Source organism: Mugil cephalus, chromosome 23 (genome assembly GCF_022458985.1).
Source record: "Mugil cephalus isolate CIBA_MC_2020 chromosome 23, CIBA_Mcephalus_1.1, whole genome shotgun sequence".
Classification (NCBI taxonomy): Eukaryota; Metazoa; Chordata; class Actinopteri; order Mugiliformes; family Mugilidae; genus Mugil; species Mugil cephalus.
In genome coordinates, this window is record NC_061792.1 from 4,822,482 (window position 1) to 4,840,861 (window position 18,380).

Here is an 18,380-nt window from a genome sequence, read left to right on the forward strand (position 1 = left end):
ATGAGATTACCGACCTCTACAACGCTCTGAATGTGCGTGTGAGGCAGGGAGAGGGGGAGAGAGGAGACCGTCGAGCCTGTGAGGAAGTATTCTGATGGCTTACACGGCTCCGAGGAAGAAGTGGCATCACTCACAGCGCCGAGCAAAATGTATCAAGGGGAGATTTGGGTGCTTATTTACCACTTTTTTCCCTGCAATTTTGCTCACAGCACCTGGTTTTTAACGGTTTAACTCTAAACCACGGACAACGAATTGACTTAAATATGATAAACAAACTAAATCTTCATAATGGCGAGCATGTGCATTTTTAATAACAGTCTCCGCAAGAGGAAAACTGCAAAAAGTTTACTCTCATTAAAGTTCCCTCCCTATAGAAATCTACTTTCCTATACTGATGCCTCCCACTTTGTGTCATTATAATTAAACACTTACTCTGTGGAACACTATGGCAGCCTATTAAAACTGTTTCCCAGCTCCTGCTTGTGAGCACATGATGTTTACACCACGGCTTCTCCTCTCAGACTAGCCTTTCAGACCTTCTTCCAAATCTAATATACCCATCCATAAATAGCTCACCTATCGAGCCCATATTTGGCGTGAGCGACGTTGCGCCGCGGCCAATCCCCGAGGCTCCCTCTGCCTGGCCCCGCCCCCCCGCGCACCGCCGCCCACCCGGTTCTAGTAACCCCCCCTTCCTCCCCTCCGCCCATTCGCCTTAAATGGACAAGCGGGGGGATTTGATTGACAAAATAAACGACGCCCCACCGTTTACCAAGCCCCTCCCCTCCTTTGGCTCCCTATCAGTGTCTATTTTGGCAACACGGATACGCATGGAGCCTCCATCACCTCCAGTCCCTTTTACGCACCGAGTCCGATAATGCGCGCAGGTACAGGGACCCCAGTCGCCACGTTTTCCGCCGCCGCACTCTCAAATTAATCTCATTTTAAAGGACTAATATGAAAGAAGTGGATGTAGAGGTCTGACAGAGCCACGAAAGGAGGCGTATTTCTCTTTGGATCGTTCTTGTTTTCCATCACCCGAGCGTCAGCATGGATGTCTTGGCGAACCACAGTATCTTTCAGGAACTTCAGCTGGTCCACGACACCGGCTACTTCTCCGCCATGCCTTCGCTGGAAGAAAACTGGCAGCAGGTACGTCTCAACTTGCGAATACGGCCGCTGCTGCTGCTCATCCCCGCATTATCCACCTCCAACACGCACGCTCTCTTGATTTGTGATCACATGCGCTCGCATGCAGGCGTCAACCCCCCCTCCCCAAAAAAAGCGTGTGTGTGTGTGTGTGTAATTCAGACAGAAATGAGGAGGAAAAAAAGCTTTTTATCACTCATGGACGTGACAGTTTTCGGAGAAATGGCAAAGTGGATACGAGTCGAACGCACACCGGCGCGTAATAAAGCTGTCAGATGCGATTTGGGGAGATGAAGACCCGAATCCCATTATAGGGATGAATTGGTCGTTAATAATACATCTGCATCCCTCAGATTACTGAGTTTTGAACCGTCCTGCATGGGTAGAAGTCCCCTATCTTATTCATAATAAATATCCCAACATGTCTGGCTGAACCCCTTTTAAATGCAGTATAGTGAAAAGGAAAATGTGCAGAGGGAGACTAACATTCTCCTCACACTCATCCAAGTTCGCTGGATTTAAAGGGACCCACGCGGCCACATGGCTCTTAGACACCTCAGAAACCTTAAAGTGTGCAATCATAAGCTAGTGTTTGTGCCACGTGAGCCGGTGCGTAAAATGCTTAAAATCTTCGCTTTTTTTCCTCGTTGCCAAATAAGAGTTTTTCACCTTAATGTTAATTTGCACCTGTCATCTTTCAACAACCCTTCTACTTTCTTTTTTTTTCCCATAAGAAGAACCACCTGCATTGCTGCTGCTACTGCTGCTAGAGATGATGTGCTGCACGTAAAAAAAAAAAAAAAAAAAAAAAAAAAAAATCATTGCACAGAAATCTGATGCCGGTATTGTTCATGAAACAGGAGCTTCAGTTTTTCCCCACTTCTCTGCTGCTGCTCTATGCGTGAGAGTGGGGGAGGATGGAGGAGGAGGAGTGACAAGGTGGAGAGACGAGGGAGAGAAAGAGAGAGAGAGATGGTGCGTGACCGCGGATCCATTCGTTGTGGCCAAGCAGCCTAATTGGCATCCTACTGTTAGCCACCGACGCATCTTTTCATAACAAGTCTCCAACTCCCTGCCTTCGCTGTCAGTGGATTTCTTTTCTTTATTTATTTTTAAAATGTGCACGGGCCTACGTGCAGCCATATGCAGCGTGCGTCTCCCCCCTCCCCACCTCTCTCGAGTTTCGCACCCACGGCCCGCATATCAAAATCAATACCTAATGCAAATGGAGGCAGAGGGCTGCATGTGTAGGCAAAAGGCCGGGAAGGCTGTTAGCTGTGGAGACTGGAAATGCCTTTTTGAGTGTTCGCAGCCAGTTCCCTCTCAAAGCCAGCGTCCATTTTGGAATCTGAGAAGTTGAATTGTCAGCCTTTCCAAGTGCAGAGATGCAGACCGATGCTCCCGTTTTCCGCCACCGAAATCCTCACCGCCGCTGCTTGAATTGTGACCAAAATTTTGTTGCAGAGCCCCCTCCTCTTCCCCCAACCAAAAAGAAACTGAGACAGACACGTGGTCAGTTGAGTTTAAAAACACTTTTTGTACCAGTTCGCAGTCTTGTGTCGAATCCCGATCCCCTGGAGTGCTTCTTTTCTGAGAACAAGCCTCCTTGCGGATAAGAAGCTCGTCTGACGTCCTTGTGAGCACGAGGATTATGACCGGCCCCACACTCCGAATCCCCCCACCCTTCTCCCTAGAAGATGTTCTTGGCAAAGAAATCCTTGTGTTCGTTGTAGTAGCGTGAAGTTGCCACAGAGCCCCCCAGCCCTCCTCCACCCCTCCCACACCCCTTCTCCTAGAATGCAGGAATTATGAGTCGCGGCTCGCCTTAAAAGCTTTGTCTCCAGCCGCTCTGAGGAGTCCCCTCTGTATTCCGGGCACAATTTAGAATTTGATGCTTTTATGGCGTCTGATGGCGAGATAGGAGGCCGTTGTTGCTGGCCCACTAAATGGGTCCCTGAGATGCGAAGGCAAGAATGATGACTGTGTCCCCTGTTGGTGTCTGTGAGGCATGATTCAGGCGCTTATAGGGGGATGGGGAGCAGAGAAGGAGCAAAGTGTTTTGGAGGTTCTGCAGATGGTACATCAGAGGCCGCTATTTGTTCCATTATTGGACCTAATAGAGCCAAACCGAACTGTGCCGCCTCGCTTCCAAATCCCAGTACAGTTGGTTGTTCAGAGCTGGAACAAACAGCAGGGGCTGAGCTGGATTTGGAACAAGCAGAGCCGGTCCTCGTTATTGGTGGAACCCAGCATTCCCCCCCAAAGCAAATAATACATGCGCTGTTTTGCATCTCTTGTAATCTTGGCTTCTATTTTCCGCTCCTTGTTTGCCTCTTTTGTAAGCTGGCACCCTTTCAGATAAAGCCTCATTTTGGCTTCGCCGTCGAACATTTACCAGACCGTTCAGCGCGAAACAGACAAAACATCTGGATTGTATTTCAGAATTTCTTTGCCACCTGGGGCCTCCAGCTCAGCTGATGCTCATCCACGGCAGTTGACCCTGATGGATGTAAGGGGACACCACCGATGGCCGGCTGTCTGGCTGTCACTGACCTCGGGACACACTCCACAGCCTCCAACACATATATTATCCCTTAGGGGTTCAGAGTGTTTGATGCCTATCCAAGCGAAATGTCCGTGTGTCGCCGCACGGTGCATTATGGGCTTCTATATGTGGATGTGTATCGGCTTCTGTGTTTCTAAATGCGGAACGAGCATCGGGGCGCTCTGGCACAGCCTCCGCGTGCAGGCCAGCGTCTGCAGATGCATCCACTCACATCAGTAGGCAGCCGGCTACTCCGTCTGGGGCGGGGTGGTGGGTTGCGATCGCAGAGGTGGAGGAAGTTGCAAAGCACGCAGATTCTCCCGGCTGCAGGGTTTTGCATTTCACAGTCCGGCGGGCTCAAACCCCACCCCACCCCCTTACCCCGGCGGGAGTGAGGAGCACGGACAAATCAAGAACGAGGGGCATGCCGTCCTCCCTCGTCCTCCCTCGTGAACCAGAGGCATTCTACATTTTGACCGAGGCCTTCCGAGGGAAAAGGTTCTGTGGTCAAGATCCATCAGAAGGCCTCTAGGTAGATCGAAACGTAAAGCTCTGCAGAACTTTGATCATCCATATGTGTCCGTTTTCTGTGTTTCTACGTGCACGTCGGCGCGTTTGTGTCTCGGCATGTTATGTAATCCTCAGTAGGCCACAGCTGCTTTCTCACACACGCGGCAGACATGCCGGGGAGCGCAGCCAACTCGGCCCCCTCCTTCCTGTCTTCCTCCATCCTGCTTTCTTCTTATAGAATTAGCACAGTATGGATTTTTGATCTCCGCAGGCCTGTTGTGTAAGCTCGGGACTTCTCCCTTTCGCTGTGCGCCGCTCGCTTCTGACAGCTGCCGGGTCACAATGCACCCCAGGTCATGCTTGGCGCACAAGCAAAAAGCAAGAAAGAGCCAGCTTTGATGGTCTATTTCCGGTCTTGGCAGGAAGCTAAAACCTAGCCAGTCTTCTCACACATCCCGCATGTTCTCCACGACCTTTTACAGCCTGCTATTTCATGTAATTTTATGCAAATCAAAATTAAATCAATCCCGTGCCAGTTCTGCTTTCTGGGAGCAGGCGGAGGTGGGACAACCCCGGGACTTAATCTTGTTTGTCTCAGAAGAGCTCCTGGTAGTGTTTGCTTTATTAAAATGTCACATCGGCTCCGAGAGTGAGATGTGGAGTTCCTAAAAATCAAGCCCGCATGCTTTCTCCGAAAGTCCGCCGCCGTCTCGTGACACTCAGGTGTCAAGCGGGATTGATCCCTCTCGGCGTTGTTTTGCTCGCCTCTAACCCTGGACGTCGCTTAGAAAGATCTTTCGGAGATGGATGCCGCGTAGAATGTATTTGACACGGCCTGGCCTGTGGCGCGCCGAGGCATGAAAGGAAGGCTTTGTGCGCCGCTGCACAATGCGCCGTCTCTGCTGGACTCTTAGTGCATGGATTCCAAGAAAAGATTCGTTCTTGTTTATTTGAAGCTGCGCACCAAAGTAGTTCATCTAATTAGCTGAATCGGTTTTCTAGGAACTGTACCTCAGCAAGCCAGTATTTCAATTTTGCATGAATTTGTTTCTTTTACCTTCGTCTTCAGCCTCCAAAGCTCCCTGCGTCTTTGTCTATCCGTGCACGTATCTCACGGACACACCTGCAAGCGTGGAATTTCATTATTCTGCTTGGATTTTGCTCTCTTCAGATCGGACTGCGTACTCTTTGCATGCGCGCAGCGTCGCGTTCAGGTGCAGAGGCGCTTGTGCGTTGTGTGTGTACGTTGTGTAATGAGATGTGCAAGCGACCCCCTGACCCAGTAACATCCATTCTGCCATAAAAGCGCTTAGTGAACTCTGCCACCTCTGTCTCATCACTCAGGCAGCTGAGAGGCGATTGCCAGTGATAGGTGCCGGCTACTGCTTTATGGGCGTTGATGAAAAGGTGGGAAGCGTTGATGAAAGCGAGGACGGCCGGGGGAAGTATTCATTTGTCTGACGCTCTGGTGACTGGCCCCGTCAGGAAGAGAGGCAGGGGAGTAAGAGGAAAAAAGGCAGAGGTGGGGGGGAGACAGAGGGGAGGCGAGGAGGAAGAGTGGTGAACAAGCACATCTTTATGTATGGCTTCCGTCTGTGAAACGCTCTGCCACCCCAGGTTTGATTAACAGTGAGAAGAGGAGCCAGTCATTTTTTTCGCCTCACACCAGCACACATGGCTTGGCAATGGCTTTCACATCATTTGAGGGGAAATCGGGAAGCCGTTACAGCACCTTACAGTGATCCGACATGCTTCGCTGCTGCCATCCGGCTTGGCAACCGCGGGGAGGGAGAAAAAAAGGAAGGAGTCTAGGCACTCGTTTTCTGCTTTGGATTCAGCACCAACTCTCCCTCTTTATCTCATGATGCTCCCTTGCTTTCTCTCGCTCCCCCTTTGACAAAATTCTGAGAAGACAGTTTTGACAAAGTCACAGCTGCTTTGTTTGATTTGCCCCGCTCTAACCCTTGGTGAAAGGCTGCCTTGCTACAAAAAAAAGTTGAACTCATGAAAGCTCTGCAATCAAAAATTGGCACATGGCTGATTAAAAGCATAGGGATACAAAGGAATAACAGTAAAGTTTAACTTTCATGCCACGAAGGACAAGATGAACTCCATCATGTGGAACAGGGTGAAGGGATATGTGGCCTCGGCCTCTGGCGTGCATCATAAAAAAATCTAAATGAATAGGCGTGTTTCTTTTTATCATGCTGAAAAGATAAAGCGATCGGTGCCATTTTTTATATATCCGCTACACCTACACCCAGGCTCCAGTTAGCTTAGCTTAGCATGAAGACTGAGCAGGAATCAGGGGGAAGTAGCTAGCTGAGCTGTTAGTCACAAACAGACACAAATTTAACCACATCAAACCTAAATTTACAAGGCATGTAGCTTAGCTTAGCATAAAGCAGAAGGGAACAGCTACCTTTACTGGTAGTCAGAATAATTTAACAAATGTTTTTATTAACTAAGTTGAACAATTGAACTGGGTTCCAAACTATCCTCAAAACACAAATGTCTTAAGCCAGACTGCGCATCACACAAATCTAAACCTGGCTGCATTTAGCTTAGCATAAGGCTAGAAAGCAGAAGGAAACAACTAACCCTGGTGGTCAGAAAGAAAAACACACTTATATCCTGAGCCAAATATGTCACACAAACCTCATCCTGCAGGCATTTAGCTTAGCTTAGCATAACTCCAAGAACCAGGAAAAGGCAGCTAGTTTTCTCTTGATGACAGGTGTTACTTAATTCACTGGAAACATTGCACAAACATCAACCAGGGAGGCAATTAGCGTAGCTTAGCATATTGACTGAAAGCAAAAAAGGCAAAGGAACACAGGAAGTCAGAGTGCGTAGCAAAGTAGTCATAGTTTCCACAACAGGAAAACAATGTTTGTTGTCACGACTGTGCACATTAGTTTACTGTTCTTCTGGTGAACATTCTGATTTAACTGATAGTTTGGTCTAAAGTGTCAGTCGTTTATTTTCATCAAAGAGCGACAGCTGTTTTCACATTAAGGTAATCAATCATTATTGTCGATGTTGGCTAGTAGCTCCTGGCACAGTTGACATTGCCTGTGGTAATGGCATGTAAAATAACAGTCATGAATCACTCTATGCAAAAGAGCCTTGACTATGTAAAGGCTCTCTGCAGCCCTCGGTTGTCTTGGTTACTTGCTTCTTACTTGGATCTCTTATTTGCTTAGTCCTTCAGCCTGCTCACATACTTGAAATCCATTGGCTTTAATCATGACCACATCCACACTTTGTCCAGGCATTTTATAGCCATAATTGGCTGAGACATACTCAGTCTTGCATCCCATCTTTCTACCTACCTGTTGCTAGGCAGCCTTGGCAAGCAAGAAGCAGCAGCTTTGGCCTATTTGTTTGTTTAGCTGTCAGTCTGGGAGGCTAATCCCACCCCAAGGGATTCGGAGCCATCCAGAAACCAGAGATCCAGCCATGTGGACCATCTCTCTCCAAAGATTGAGCGAGAGAAATGGAAGAGGGGGAGAGAGACAAGGGCAATTTGCCCTGAGTAAACACAGAGGCTTGTTGTTGTCATCCGAAGCCAGTCATCAATCACAGCCCCGGGCTCTTGGTAGTGACAGCCGCAAGGACGCTCTCTGAAACCGGTTGGATAGTGTATAAAGCAGGGACAGTCATTGGTGAAGATCAAAGCTGAGACGCCAATACTTGTTGACTTTTTTAAGAGAGAGCTTTTGTAAAAGTCATATTCAAGGCCTCCAGTAAAGACATGGACATGTATTGGCTTTTGGCTTGTATAATTGCTGAAAGCCTCTTGTGTTAATTTGTTTGCGGTCACGTGCAGGTGCACTTTGCATTCTGACGTCAATGCACGGCTGCAGTGATCCAACATGCAAAACCAGTTTTCTTCCACCTGCTCGGGCTGGCTAGCTTTCATACCTCTTTCTCCCTTTACCTGCTCTTCTTCACATTTTTTATCCTCTTTATCTCTTTCCAGGGATCATGAGCTTCACGCTCCTTCTAACTCCGTCAGGTTCTCAAAGATGCTTTTACTTCAAATTTATGTTTTGGCAACTAGCATCCGGGGGCGAGACATCAGATGTTCAGTCATATAATGTTTTCCATTGTCAGCAACTGACACTAAACTCCCTGGCAGTTAAGATTGGGTCCCAAATTACCCTAAAGACACTGATATCCCGAGCCAACTGAGTATGTCACATAATTTTAGTCATTTGAAGCCCCTGCAGGGTTGAGTTGTCTGAAAAAGATACGGCTTGTATCCTGAAAGCGAGACAGATTCAACTTGAATTGGGATTGGCCTACATGACAAAGCCTTAAAGCGCACGTTTCCCTAAGAAAAATGTTATTTTAACATGCATGCCTGGGAAAAAAACTGTCAAAGCAGACAGACAGAGGGGGCGAGGAAATTTTGCACCCTGCTTAGCTCTTCGGACGCCCTGGGAAGTGCCCTTCTGCGATTTAATGAGACCTGTGGGAAGAGCCATTCATCAGCGTGACAGCGTACCTCTGTTTCCCATTGTTCTGTTCTGGTATGTGAGGAAAGCTGTGTGTGTTTTAGCCTTAATGATGGGCTGGCAACCCTTTGATTAGATGAATCTCCTGGTGCTAATTAAGATTTAGGCTGCCAAAAGACATCTGTGTTTATGCCATCCTCCCTCTCTCTTACACTATTTGCGTGCGAGTGTGTGTGTGACCAGTTCACAGGATGGGTGTTGCAGTGATTTTGATATTTAGGGCTTGGCTGAACGTCTCAGCGGTTGACATGACTGCGGATCCTGGAGCAAAGGCATGTCTGAATGGAAGTCTGCACGACAGTTTGTTTGCATACCTAGGAATATAGCCTTTCCTAGTTCCAACCCTAACCCTAACCCTAACCTTTCTTGTGAAGTACAGTTGGTCATGCGAAGTCTTTGCAACAAAATTTGGGATACAAATTGAGCAAAGACAATCATTCCTCTCCACAGATTTCGGCATCTCTTCAAGTCAAATCTATTATTCAAGGCCGAATCAATAAAACAAACTATCTGTGTGGGGATTCGTGTCAAATCTTAGCAAATGCCAGTTTGCGAATGAAAAACATCAACCCCTGCTGCAGATGTTTTCCCCATCTTAACTAAACTCATGGTGTCACATAAATGTTTCACCAGTCAATTCCCCCTTGCGCATTTTCAGGGAAGAGAATTTGATCACTTATGCTAACAAGAGCCGAGGCATCCCCGCCCTCCGCCCGACCCTCCCTTCCTCCCGCCCTCAAATCGCTCCATCTCCGCGAGAGTGGCTAGACACCCCGTCTTCCCTCGCTCTGCTTTACTGCTACGTGTTATTCAGTCTATTGCCCCAGATATTATTTCATCGTAAAATGATGCCAATTAGTAAAGCCAGCCGCCGGTGGCTGTGGTCTGGCTCCTTCTCCCCTGTTCCGGCGGGGAAAGTTATTTGGGTCGGCAGCTATTTTCAGCCTGTGATGTTGCCAGGAATACTTCGGGGAGCAGCCGCTGTTTTATAAGAGAGCACATCAATAATTTTCATTGGTGTGTGTAAGCAAGAAAGAGAGAGGAAGGACTTCAGAGTTTATTGGGTTTATGTGCGTTTATTCCTCTGAAAGCTTTCTCTTGAATATTTAGCGGAGCAGGTGGCGTGCATGACCACGTGCACGTCCAGCTGTAACTGTCACAACCCTGCGTTCATTTAAACCCCATTAATTTGCCAGCCTTTGAACTTTAACCCCACATCTTAACGCAACTCTTATATTGGGTTTTAGCCTTTGCCCTGTAATCAAACATGCGGGACGCCAGTGAAAGCACACACACTTGCGTGGACCTAAAGGCCAAAGTCAATGAGTTTCTAACACCTTTCTTAGTGCGTCTAACCACCCTCCTCCCCTCTGCCGAACAGCCGTACATTGTCAAGATGAAATTGGGGTGAAAAGTCCTGGCACTACGCTTGCACCTCCCGCTGAAAAGCCAACTGCTCTGCACCGAAGGGTGAACGGGTTCAGCCTGCCGTGCTGCCTCCACCCATCCTCACACAAACTCTCTCCCTCTCTCTACGCTATCTCTTGGAGGGGAGCCTGCATAGTGGTGGTGGTGGTGGTGGCGGCGACGATGAGACGTCTTTCAATATTTTAAGCAGCTTGGGCTAATCTTTGTCGCTCAGGTTTGTTTTGGAAGCGTTGCAGCCGGTATAAAGACAGAACAGACAGCAGCCTTCCCCCTGTTTGCACCGTTCTGGATGTGCGTAAAGTCACCGGGATGTACAAGCATGTGCACGACTCTTAACACGACGCTGGGCGAATCCACCTTGTGAGCGACTGTGCCACTGACCTGCTTCTGCATCTTCTTTGCCTCTCACCTGAGATTCGGTGTTGTCGGTGTCATCAGTGACAGAGCTTTGGCCTTAGCAGACGCACTGTTACACAGCACTTGAAAAGCCACGGTTAAACACAAGACAACCAGCATGGAACGGAGGTGGCTCCTCGTTCAGTCGCCGAGAAGTGTGTAAGAATGAACCATTTTGGCTCTTATCAGCGCGGGCACGGCGCCACAGTTGCACTCCACGGTTTTCAAACGTGATCGGGGTACCGAGCGGCCCTCTCTTGACTGGCACGAGGAGGAAGCAGAGTTTTTCCGCTCCACTGTTCCCTTTATCTCTCCCCTTTCCCCTCTGTTATTTTCAGCCCTCCTCCTCCCCTCCGCCGTGCTCTTTAGCTGCTCGCCGCCCCTATTGTTTCTCCGTGCCTTTTCCAGCCAAGGCCCCATTCTCTTGCCCCGTCATTGTGTGCGGTAATGAAGATTAGCCAGCCCGCCGCACACAATGGGGTCCCCACATCCGGAGCGCAGACTCCCCAAATCCTGCTGCAAGCTGCTAACCCCGGAGTAAAACCACTGTTGTTGCCGACCCCCTCCGTTCCACGGGCCACACAGACGTGTCCAATATGCACTCTGTCGTGTTGAAAGCGCATGGCTGAAATGTCTCCTGATTAGATTAGGATGGTTTTGACAGCTGAGAGGGAGCGCTTGGCGACTCATATGCCGATAAACAGCAGCTCACCCAAATCCAGTTAAAGAGAGACAGAGTTCTCCTCCCCAGTGTGTGCAACATGGCTCCAGTCATTGGGATTATACCCCCCTTCCCCATCCTCCATGCCCCGCTATTCTCCTCTCTGCTTCTATCTCATCCTCCGCTCCATCATTCGTCTTCTTCAGTCTCAAGATGCCTCTTCTCTTTTCTTCTCTTCTCTTCTCTCTTCGTTCCTCTTCTCTCGATCCCATTTCACCCTCACCTCTCCCATCCTCGACTTAATACCAGAACAAAATCATTTTTCACACATTGTCACAAGCTGTTTAGATGGAGCAGCCGAGGTCTTTATACGCCGTGCACTTGTTGTATCCCCCGTCCTAAGACCTCTTAATAACGCCTGTATATTGCTCTCAAGGTCGGCATATCTTCCCCGGGTTCAATCTGTTTACTCGTCAGCTTTGTCTGCGCCGAAAGACGGATTATCCAAATGTGAAGTGCCAAACTGCTGTGGCACATGTGTGTTAACAAATAGTCGTGTGTCAACTTGGTGCTTGTTGCAAATGCTGAAATTCCTCTAGTATTGGAACTGCTCTAATATGTCCTGTAGGCTCAATTAGCTAGTTTAGCTTAGCACAAAGTCTGGAAACGGCATGCCTAGCAGGGCTAGCATGGCAAGAAGTTATCTTTAAAAAAAAATGTTATAATTATTAAAAATGTGATATTATTTTAATTTGAATTGGTATAAACAGCAGAAAAGTAGTATGTTGGCTAGCATTGAGCTTTTTGATGATGAATTTTGTTTTTTTATTAGCCAGAGGTGATTTGGATGACAGGGAGGAGCTGGGGAGGAGCGAGGGTTGACTGAGCACCACTAGACTGCTAGAAATGTCCATCATTGGCCATTTTTAAGACACACAGATTTATGGATTTTCGCTATCGCCGCTATCAATTCTTTCCACGCCATCCGCATTTGTGTCGATGTTGTCGTGGCTCGCGAAGAGAGGGGAGGTCCCTGGTGTCAGGGTGATGTGTGGATGCGTGCCTTTCTGTTGTGTCTGCTCCGAGAAAGCAATGGGAAATGTCTTTCTGCTCCATTAGGCAGGGGTCACCAGGTTTTTTGCGCTCTGAGTGCTCCATCATTGTGGTTTTCCCGCTAGATGAAAGGTGCTTTGAAGATCACACACAACCGCACACGAGCACGTGTTGCCTGAACCTCCAGTAACGGAGGGCGTAGCGGGGAGATGTCTTGCCTGAAAGCAAGGAAACCAAAGCTCATTCTCACTCTGTAAAAGGCGCAATCTCTCATTTAACGTGACTAAAGACGGGCGAGTCAATCCGGCAAAACAGAATATGCTGCAAGAATACTGTTCCGAGGGTCCGTCTATTAGTGCGCCCATCCAAACAGAAATTGACTGCGCATAAAGGAGGTGTCAGCTTTACAACCAAATGTGCATTATCCCCTCAAACTCCGTCAGCAAATTGTGATTTAACAACTTGGCGGTGTCTGTTATCAGCCTGAAGCCCGGGCTCGAGTAAAAACCGCCTCGAGGCGCTGCGTTGCCAGGCTTTGACGGAGGAGCTGACGGCGCCGCTGATTATTACCGCGAGGCTAATGTCGTCTGATAAGGCCGTGTGTGTAATTAAGCTGTTTCCGTAGTGTGTTATCTGTAGCTAGGTGAGGCGGCGGCTGCCTGGAGAGATGGAGCTGTTAGTCAATGAGGAGGAGGAGGAGGAGGAGGAGGACTCCTGTCTACTGTGACATTTCAAGCTCCGCATCTGTCTCTTCTGACACTCAAATATTTTTATTTATTTATTTTTTGCTTCTACATACGTAGGTGTCAAAATTTCTTAACCTTTAGCCATCTCTTTAAACTTTACTCTCCTAATCTGAAATTAATTCAGCTTGGGCCTCATCATCCGTCACCTGTCTGCCTCCTCCCAGGGAAGGCAGATAAATTAGCTTTCTTTCACCCCTTTCTCTTTGTGCCTCTGCTCACTCTTTCTCTGCTTCGCCGCTTCCAAGCCTTTCCCAGGGCATCGGGAGCTCCGAGATCCCTCCTGGCCAAACGCTGCACCCCCTGCCGCTCTCTCCGCTGAGAATAGCAGAGCGACGCGAGGACGCTCTCCCATTCAGATCACCGTTAGGGAAAACGAGGCCTTCTCATCCCGTCGTACCCCCTCCTTCTGGCCCCCGGAGGCAGGTTTTCCCGTTCAGCTGGGATGACACCATGCTGCTCTCCGAGGAATCCATGGGATCAGAGTTCTTAGCGAGTGCACAGGAAGGAGCAAAAAACCCCGAAGGGAAGCTTAGAAGGAAGGGTATGGTTTTTTTGGGGGTGGGTTTGTGTGTCTGAGGGTGAGGCGCACAGGGGGGAGCGGTGTGTAAGTATTGCTCGGTGAAGCTATAGATTACCGCCTCTGTCAGCTTCGACGGCCACCGCTGATGAGCTCCTGCGCGGTATCATTTCGTATCGATTAGCCACTGCGATGCAAACACACACACACACACAAACACGAAGGCTGTTGGGGAGATGGCCGCTGCCTAGGGCTACCGGTCATTTAGCTGTCACCTCAAAGTGATGGCTTGGCCTGGGCGCTCCAGATCAATGGGAGACAGAGACCCAATAACACATCATGCCTGGATAAAACGCACACATGTGCACCCTCATTGTGAAAGACCAATTTACCCAAATCTTTTCTTAAAAAGTTAACCCCAAACAGCTGTCACAAGCCATGAATTTGGTTTGGCTACCTGTTCCAGTACAAGATTTACCCACCCAGCAAAAAGTAGTTGAAAAGACATTGAAAAGACATCGCTCATGTGCGTCTAAACAACGTCTAAAAGCCGTCATTTTCATGTCGTTTAAAGGGCGTCTTCAAAAAGACACAACTCAATTTTCAACGACTATTTTTGGACTAAATTTGGACAAAATCGGACGGGCTAAACACAACCCAATTTTCAACGACTATTTCTGGACTAAATCAAGACTATGACGGACCGATTTAGCCCAAAAACCAACGTTGAAATGACGTCTGGTGTTTAGTGGGTACATACTGATGCGTAAGCCGTTGTTACCTGCATGTAAGGTGTGATTAATTCCTCAGTGGGGTTTTAATCGGAGCTCATATTGCATTCACGCCACGTGAAAAGAAACCAAGGCCATCCTATTTTCTGTGACCAATGACATTGTGCGCTTCAAATAAGCAATGAAGAGACCGTCACTGAACGTGAAACGACAAAAGAAGACAAACAGAGGTGGAAAAAGGAGCAGAGATTCATCCATGAAGTTAAAAAACGCGTAGTCGAACTCCGAAAACGGCCGAGACAAATAATCAATGTGTGACAAAAGGGTTTCTTTTTCCAATTTTCTGGGAAATGATGATGAAAATCCAAAGCTGCATTCTTTACAAACACAAATGGCGAAGGCATGAAAATTATACATGCCGAGTTTTTTTTTTTTTTTTTTTTGCAGGGTTCATAGTATGTGTGGGACAGAGGGTCGATATTGTTGGTGTGTCCTTCTGTGCTTGTTGGCTCTTGGGCATTTTTCACACTGTGCCACATATTAAAATCAAATCCTTTGAAAGCATGGCAGTTATGAACGGAAACAGGTTTAGACGACAGATCAGCAATTACCTGAAGTGTTTAGTTGCCATCATTGCTGCACAGGGGTGGGCACACTAGATGCTGAAAGCCTAGGCTCACATACTCAAAATAAAAGGATGTTTTGTGTCATTTTTATGCAAAAATGTAGAAAATGCTGTATCTGTACCTAGACTTTCCAGGGATGAACTACAAAAGAGGAGGGTGCTTGTAGAAGGCCATTAAAATTAGTGAGAAACCCAGATAAACATTGGCAGTAACACAGAAGCCAAAACAACAAACGTACAAGCTTGAGTTTAAAAGAAATGTGGCAATTGAGGGTTTATTTACTTATAAAGAGTTAGCTTAGCTTAGCAATATGTCTATGTCCAAGGGTAATACAGTTTGCCAGTTTTCCCAAAATATTAAACTACTCCTTTTTTTTAGTTTTTTTTTAAGAATTTCATTTTTATCATTTGTGGGTAAATCACTAGATTATTTCCATATAATTCAGACCTTGCAAAGAAACTGCTGCAGGGAATCATGGGTCATGTCTGAAAAGATGTGACAGCATATCCCCCCCCTCCACCCAGAACCTCAGTGCATTTAACAATAGTGCTGCATCACCCCCTCCCGCTCACGGCCCTGCCCTTTTAAACCCTGCCAGCATCAGCTCCGAATATTATTCACAGCACCTTGTCTCTATCACGGCATCTGTAAAAACTAAACACGATCACCCTAAAATTAATGGGCCGTGTCCACCCCATTACATTTATCTGTTTAGTGGTGTTTTGGGCCTTCCTTTAGGGCATTATGCATGCTCCTCTGTTCATATTTATAACCCAGGCTTTTTATTAGCGACGTAGTGGGGTGCTAACAGTTGGGAGGCAGCGTGCGCTTTGATGGTGATGGCAGGCGGCTCGGCGCAGGCCAAACGCGTAGGGAGGCGCGAGGAGGGGAGAGCATCAGCTGCCAGGCCAAGGGCCTCACAGAAGACAAGAGGAGAGGGTGAGACGAAGACAAGGATTTATTTTTTTTTTTTGTACGTCAAAGCGAGCGAATCGGGTCTGGTTCGCAGCTCCTCAGCGTGCTCGACTTTGTGAAAAGTGCGTCCTGCCATCAGCGAATATTTGTCACACCTGCTGTATTTTAAGCCTGAGGTGTGTTCTGTGTGCGTGATTGTGTGGGTTTGTGCCCGAGCATATTTTTGCATATGTATAAATAAGTGTCCATGGGTTAGCTTTCTTTTTTTTCTCTCTGGAATCATGTAGAAAGAAAATCATGTGAACTCTCAAAAAAATTAACAATAAGAACAGGGCTCTTTTACTGATTTAGTGGCTGAGCTTTGTGGTTTCGATAGTAAAACCACATACAATATATAGAGAAGAGGCCTATGTCCAAAGCCTACTTGATACATCGCACTGCTTGACTCATTTCCACTTAGACCTACATTTTTTTCTTAGCTATTAGTTGCTTGTTTTATAGTGATAGTTTAATAGTAAATCATAATGTGCTGTGAAACTTTCAGGACCGCTCTTTCTGATACCTGTTTGCAGTCTTGACTATTGACCAATCACAGGATATGAACCTGCCAAAAAAAAAAAAAAAAAGAGCCAGGAAGTTCTAAAAGTCAGCGTTTATCAAGACAACAAAACTGGTTTCAAGCGAGTGCGTCCAGTCGAAAAAATCATCCCCCGACCTAATTCTCTTTAATTGCTAGCTACAGACTGAACAGGCAGCCTCAGCCCAGGTTATTGATATTTTGTTATCTGTGGCATTTTAAAAGTCACGCCCTGAAAAGTACAAAAGCAAATAATTCAACCGATGATCACTGATTTAGCGTTGACTGCTTCGGGTTCACCGAGCTGTACTCCGTCACACTGCGCTGCTCTCCGACACACTTGAGTTGAACGGAGCCATTAATGATATTATTACTAACACCTGTGCTTTTCCTATAACCCGAAGCACCAGATGCTTTGTTGCCATAAACCATCTGGGAAGTTGTCCTTGGAAACAGTTTGTGTGCGGACAATAAAAAAAAAATTTAAAAAAATGTGCTCAGAAGGTGATTGGATGAACCGTCAGTCTTTCTCTGGATAACCACTCAGTCCAACGAGAAGTATATATTAATACATAGTAGGTGAGCCACAGTCTGAATAGCTTTGTAAGCTAGTAAGCAATGTAGCTAGCAAATAAAAATGATGATTTTTGCGACTGCAGTGAAATGTCTTCTCCTAGGTTTGACAGTCGTACATTAAAAGCACGCTCATACATTCATGTAGTTCCTAGCTCTGATTGAGACCTTGGAAGATGGTCATGTGATCTCTTGAAAGAACCCTGATGCCTTGCAACAGCACTTTTACAAACTTGCCAAAAAATGTCACCAATAAAAAAGGTCTATTGATTGCTGCCTTGGTCAGTGTACAAACTTGAGAAGAGCCACTTTATATTATGGCGTCCATCGCTGTTATGCTCAGGAGACATTTCTTGACAGTATGAAAGCTTGTTTTGAAGATCTGTCCCAAGTCACCTCTCTACCCTGCACCACCTAAATGATTCCCTCCCATCTGGAAGAGGAGGCAGGGGCTCCTGGAAGAGCTATCGGATTGTCTCAGCTTATCTTGGCCCGCGTGAAGGAATCATCCCGAAAGCCTTTTAGGAAATGGACCCTGGCTTTGTGCGGAGCCAATTGATGTTGGCTCTCCAGATCGGCGTCTGTCCAAATGGAGTGGAAAGGGGCCGTTAGCGTTCCTTTATCTTGGCTATTGTGCATCGCTTTTGGCTCTCCGATGTCCTAGCAGTCACACAGATGCGAGTTGCACATTCGCTTAAGGCCCGGCGAGTACAGTGTGTGTCACACATACATGTGCGCTACCTAGATTGGCACGATTTCAGCCGCATACAGTGCATGCTAACACTCAGCAATCGCTGATCAACCGCATGACCTTCTCTCTAATAATTTTAATGTCACCACCTGGGGGAAGGATGGGGAGGGAGAAAGATGGATAGAAAGAAAGAAATAGTGCATGGTAAGCTTGTCTTACCCGCAACCCCTTCACCTGGAGCCGCTTGCGTCCTTCTTACCTTGTCAAACATAGCCCTTTCACTATACGTGCACACACTCTCTAGGAAAGTGTGTGCGCGCACTCTCCACCTCACGCCGCGTGGCCGGCGACATCCCAGTACATCACCCTGGGTCGCAACCTAACATTTAGTGTGCATGAGCCCTTTTGAGTGTGCGTGCAAGGCCTGTGGCTTGACCACTGACAGGATCCCGTTACGCCAAATGTCACACTTCCAAAAAGGATTCACTCCCCCCCTGCAGTGAAAATGAAGTCGAGGCCCCTCTCTCCCCTCATGTCTCCCTCGCCTTGTCCTTCCATCACTCTCCTTCTTCCTCACCCCTCCACCCCAGGCCCGCTCTCGCTTATCCGCCTCTATCCTCTTTTCCGCTCCCTTGAGCTATCGCTGCCTCGCACACACACTCACCTCGGTTTGCCGTCCTCAGCGTTTTGCTGAATAAAGTCCCCTTTAACTGGATAATTAGTCCTCACCTTGGGAGAA

The 18,380-nt window shown here is 47.5% G+C and overlaps 1 protein-coding gene across 1 annotated transcript in view; it reads left to right on the plus strand.

Moving 5' to 3' along the window:
• The first annotated feature begins 815 nt into the window (after positions 1–815).
• Positions 816–18,380, plus strand: part of klf7a (Kruppel-like factor 7a) — a 34,701-nt gene continuing 17,136 nt past the window's right edge. The window contains exon 1 of the mRNA XM_047576987.1: positions 816–1,152. Within this exon, the coding sequence (XP_047432943.1) occupies positions 1,051–1,152 (102 nt within the window). The 5' untranslated portion in view covers positions 816–1,050. The remainder of the gene's footprint in view (positions 1,153–18,380) is intronic.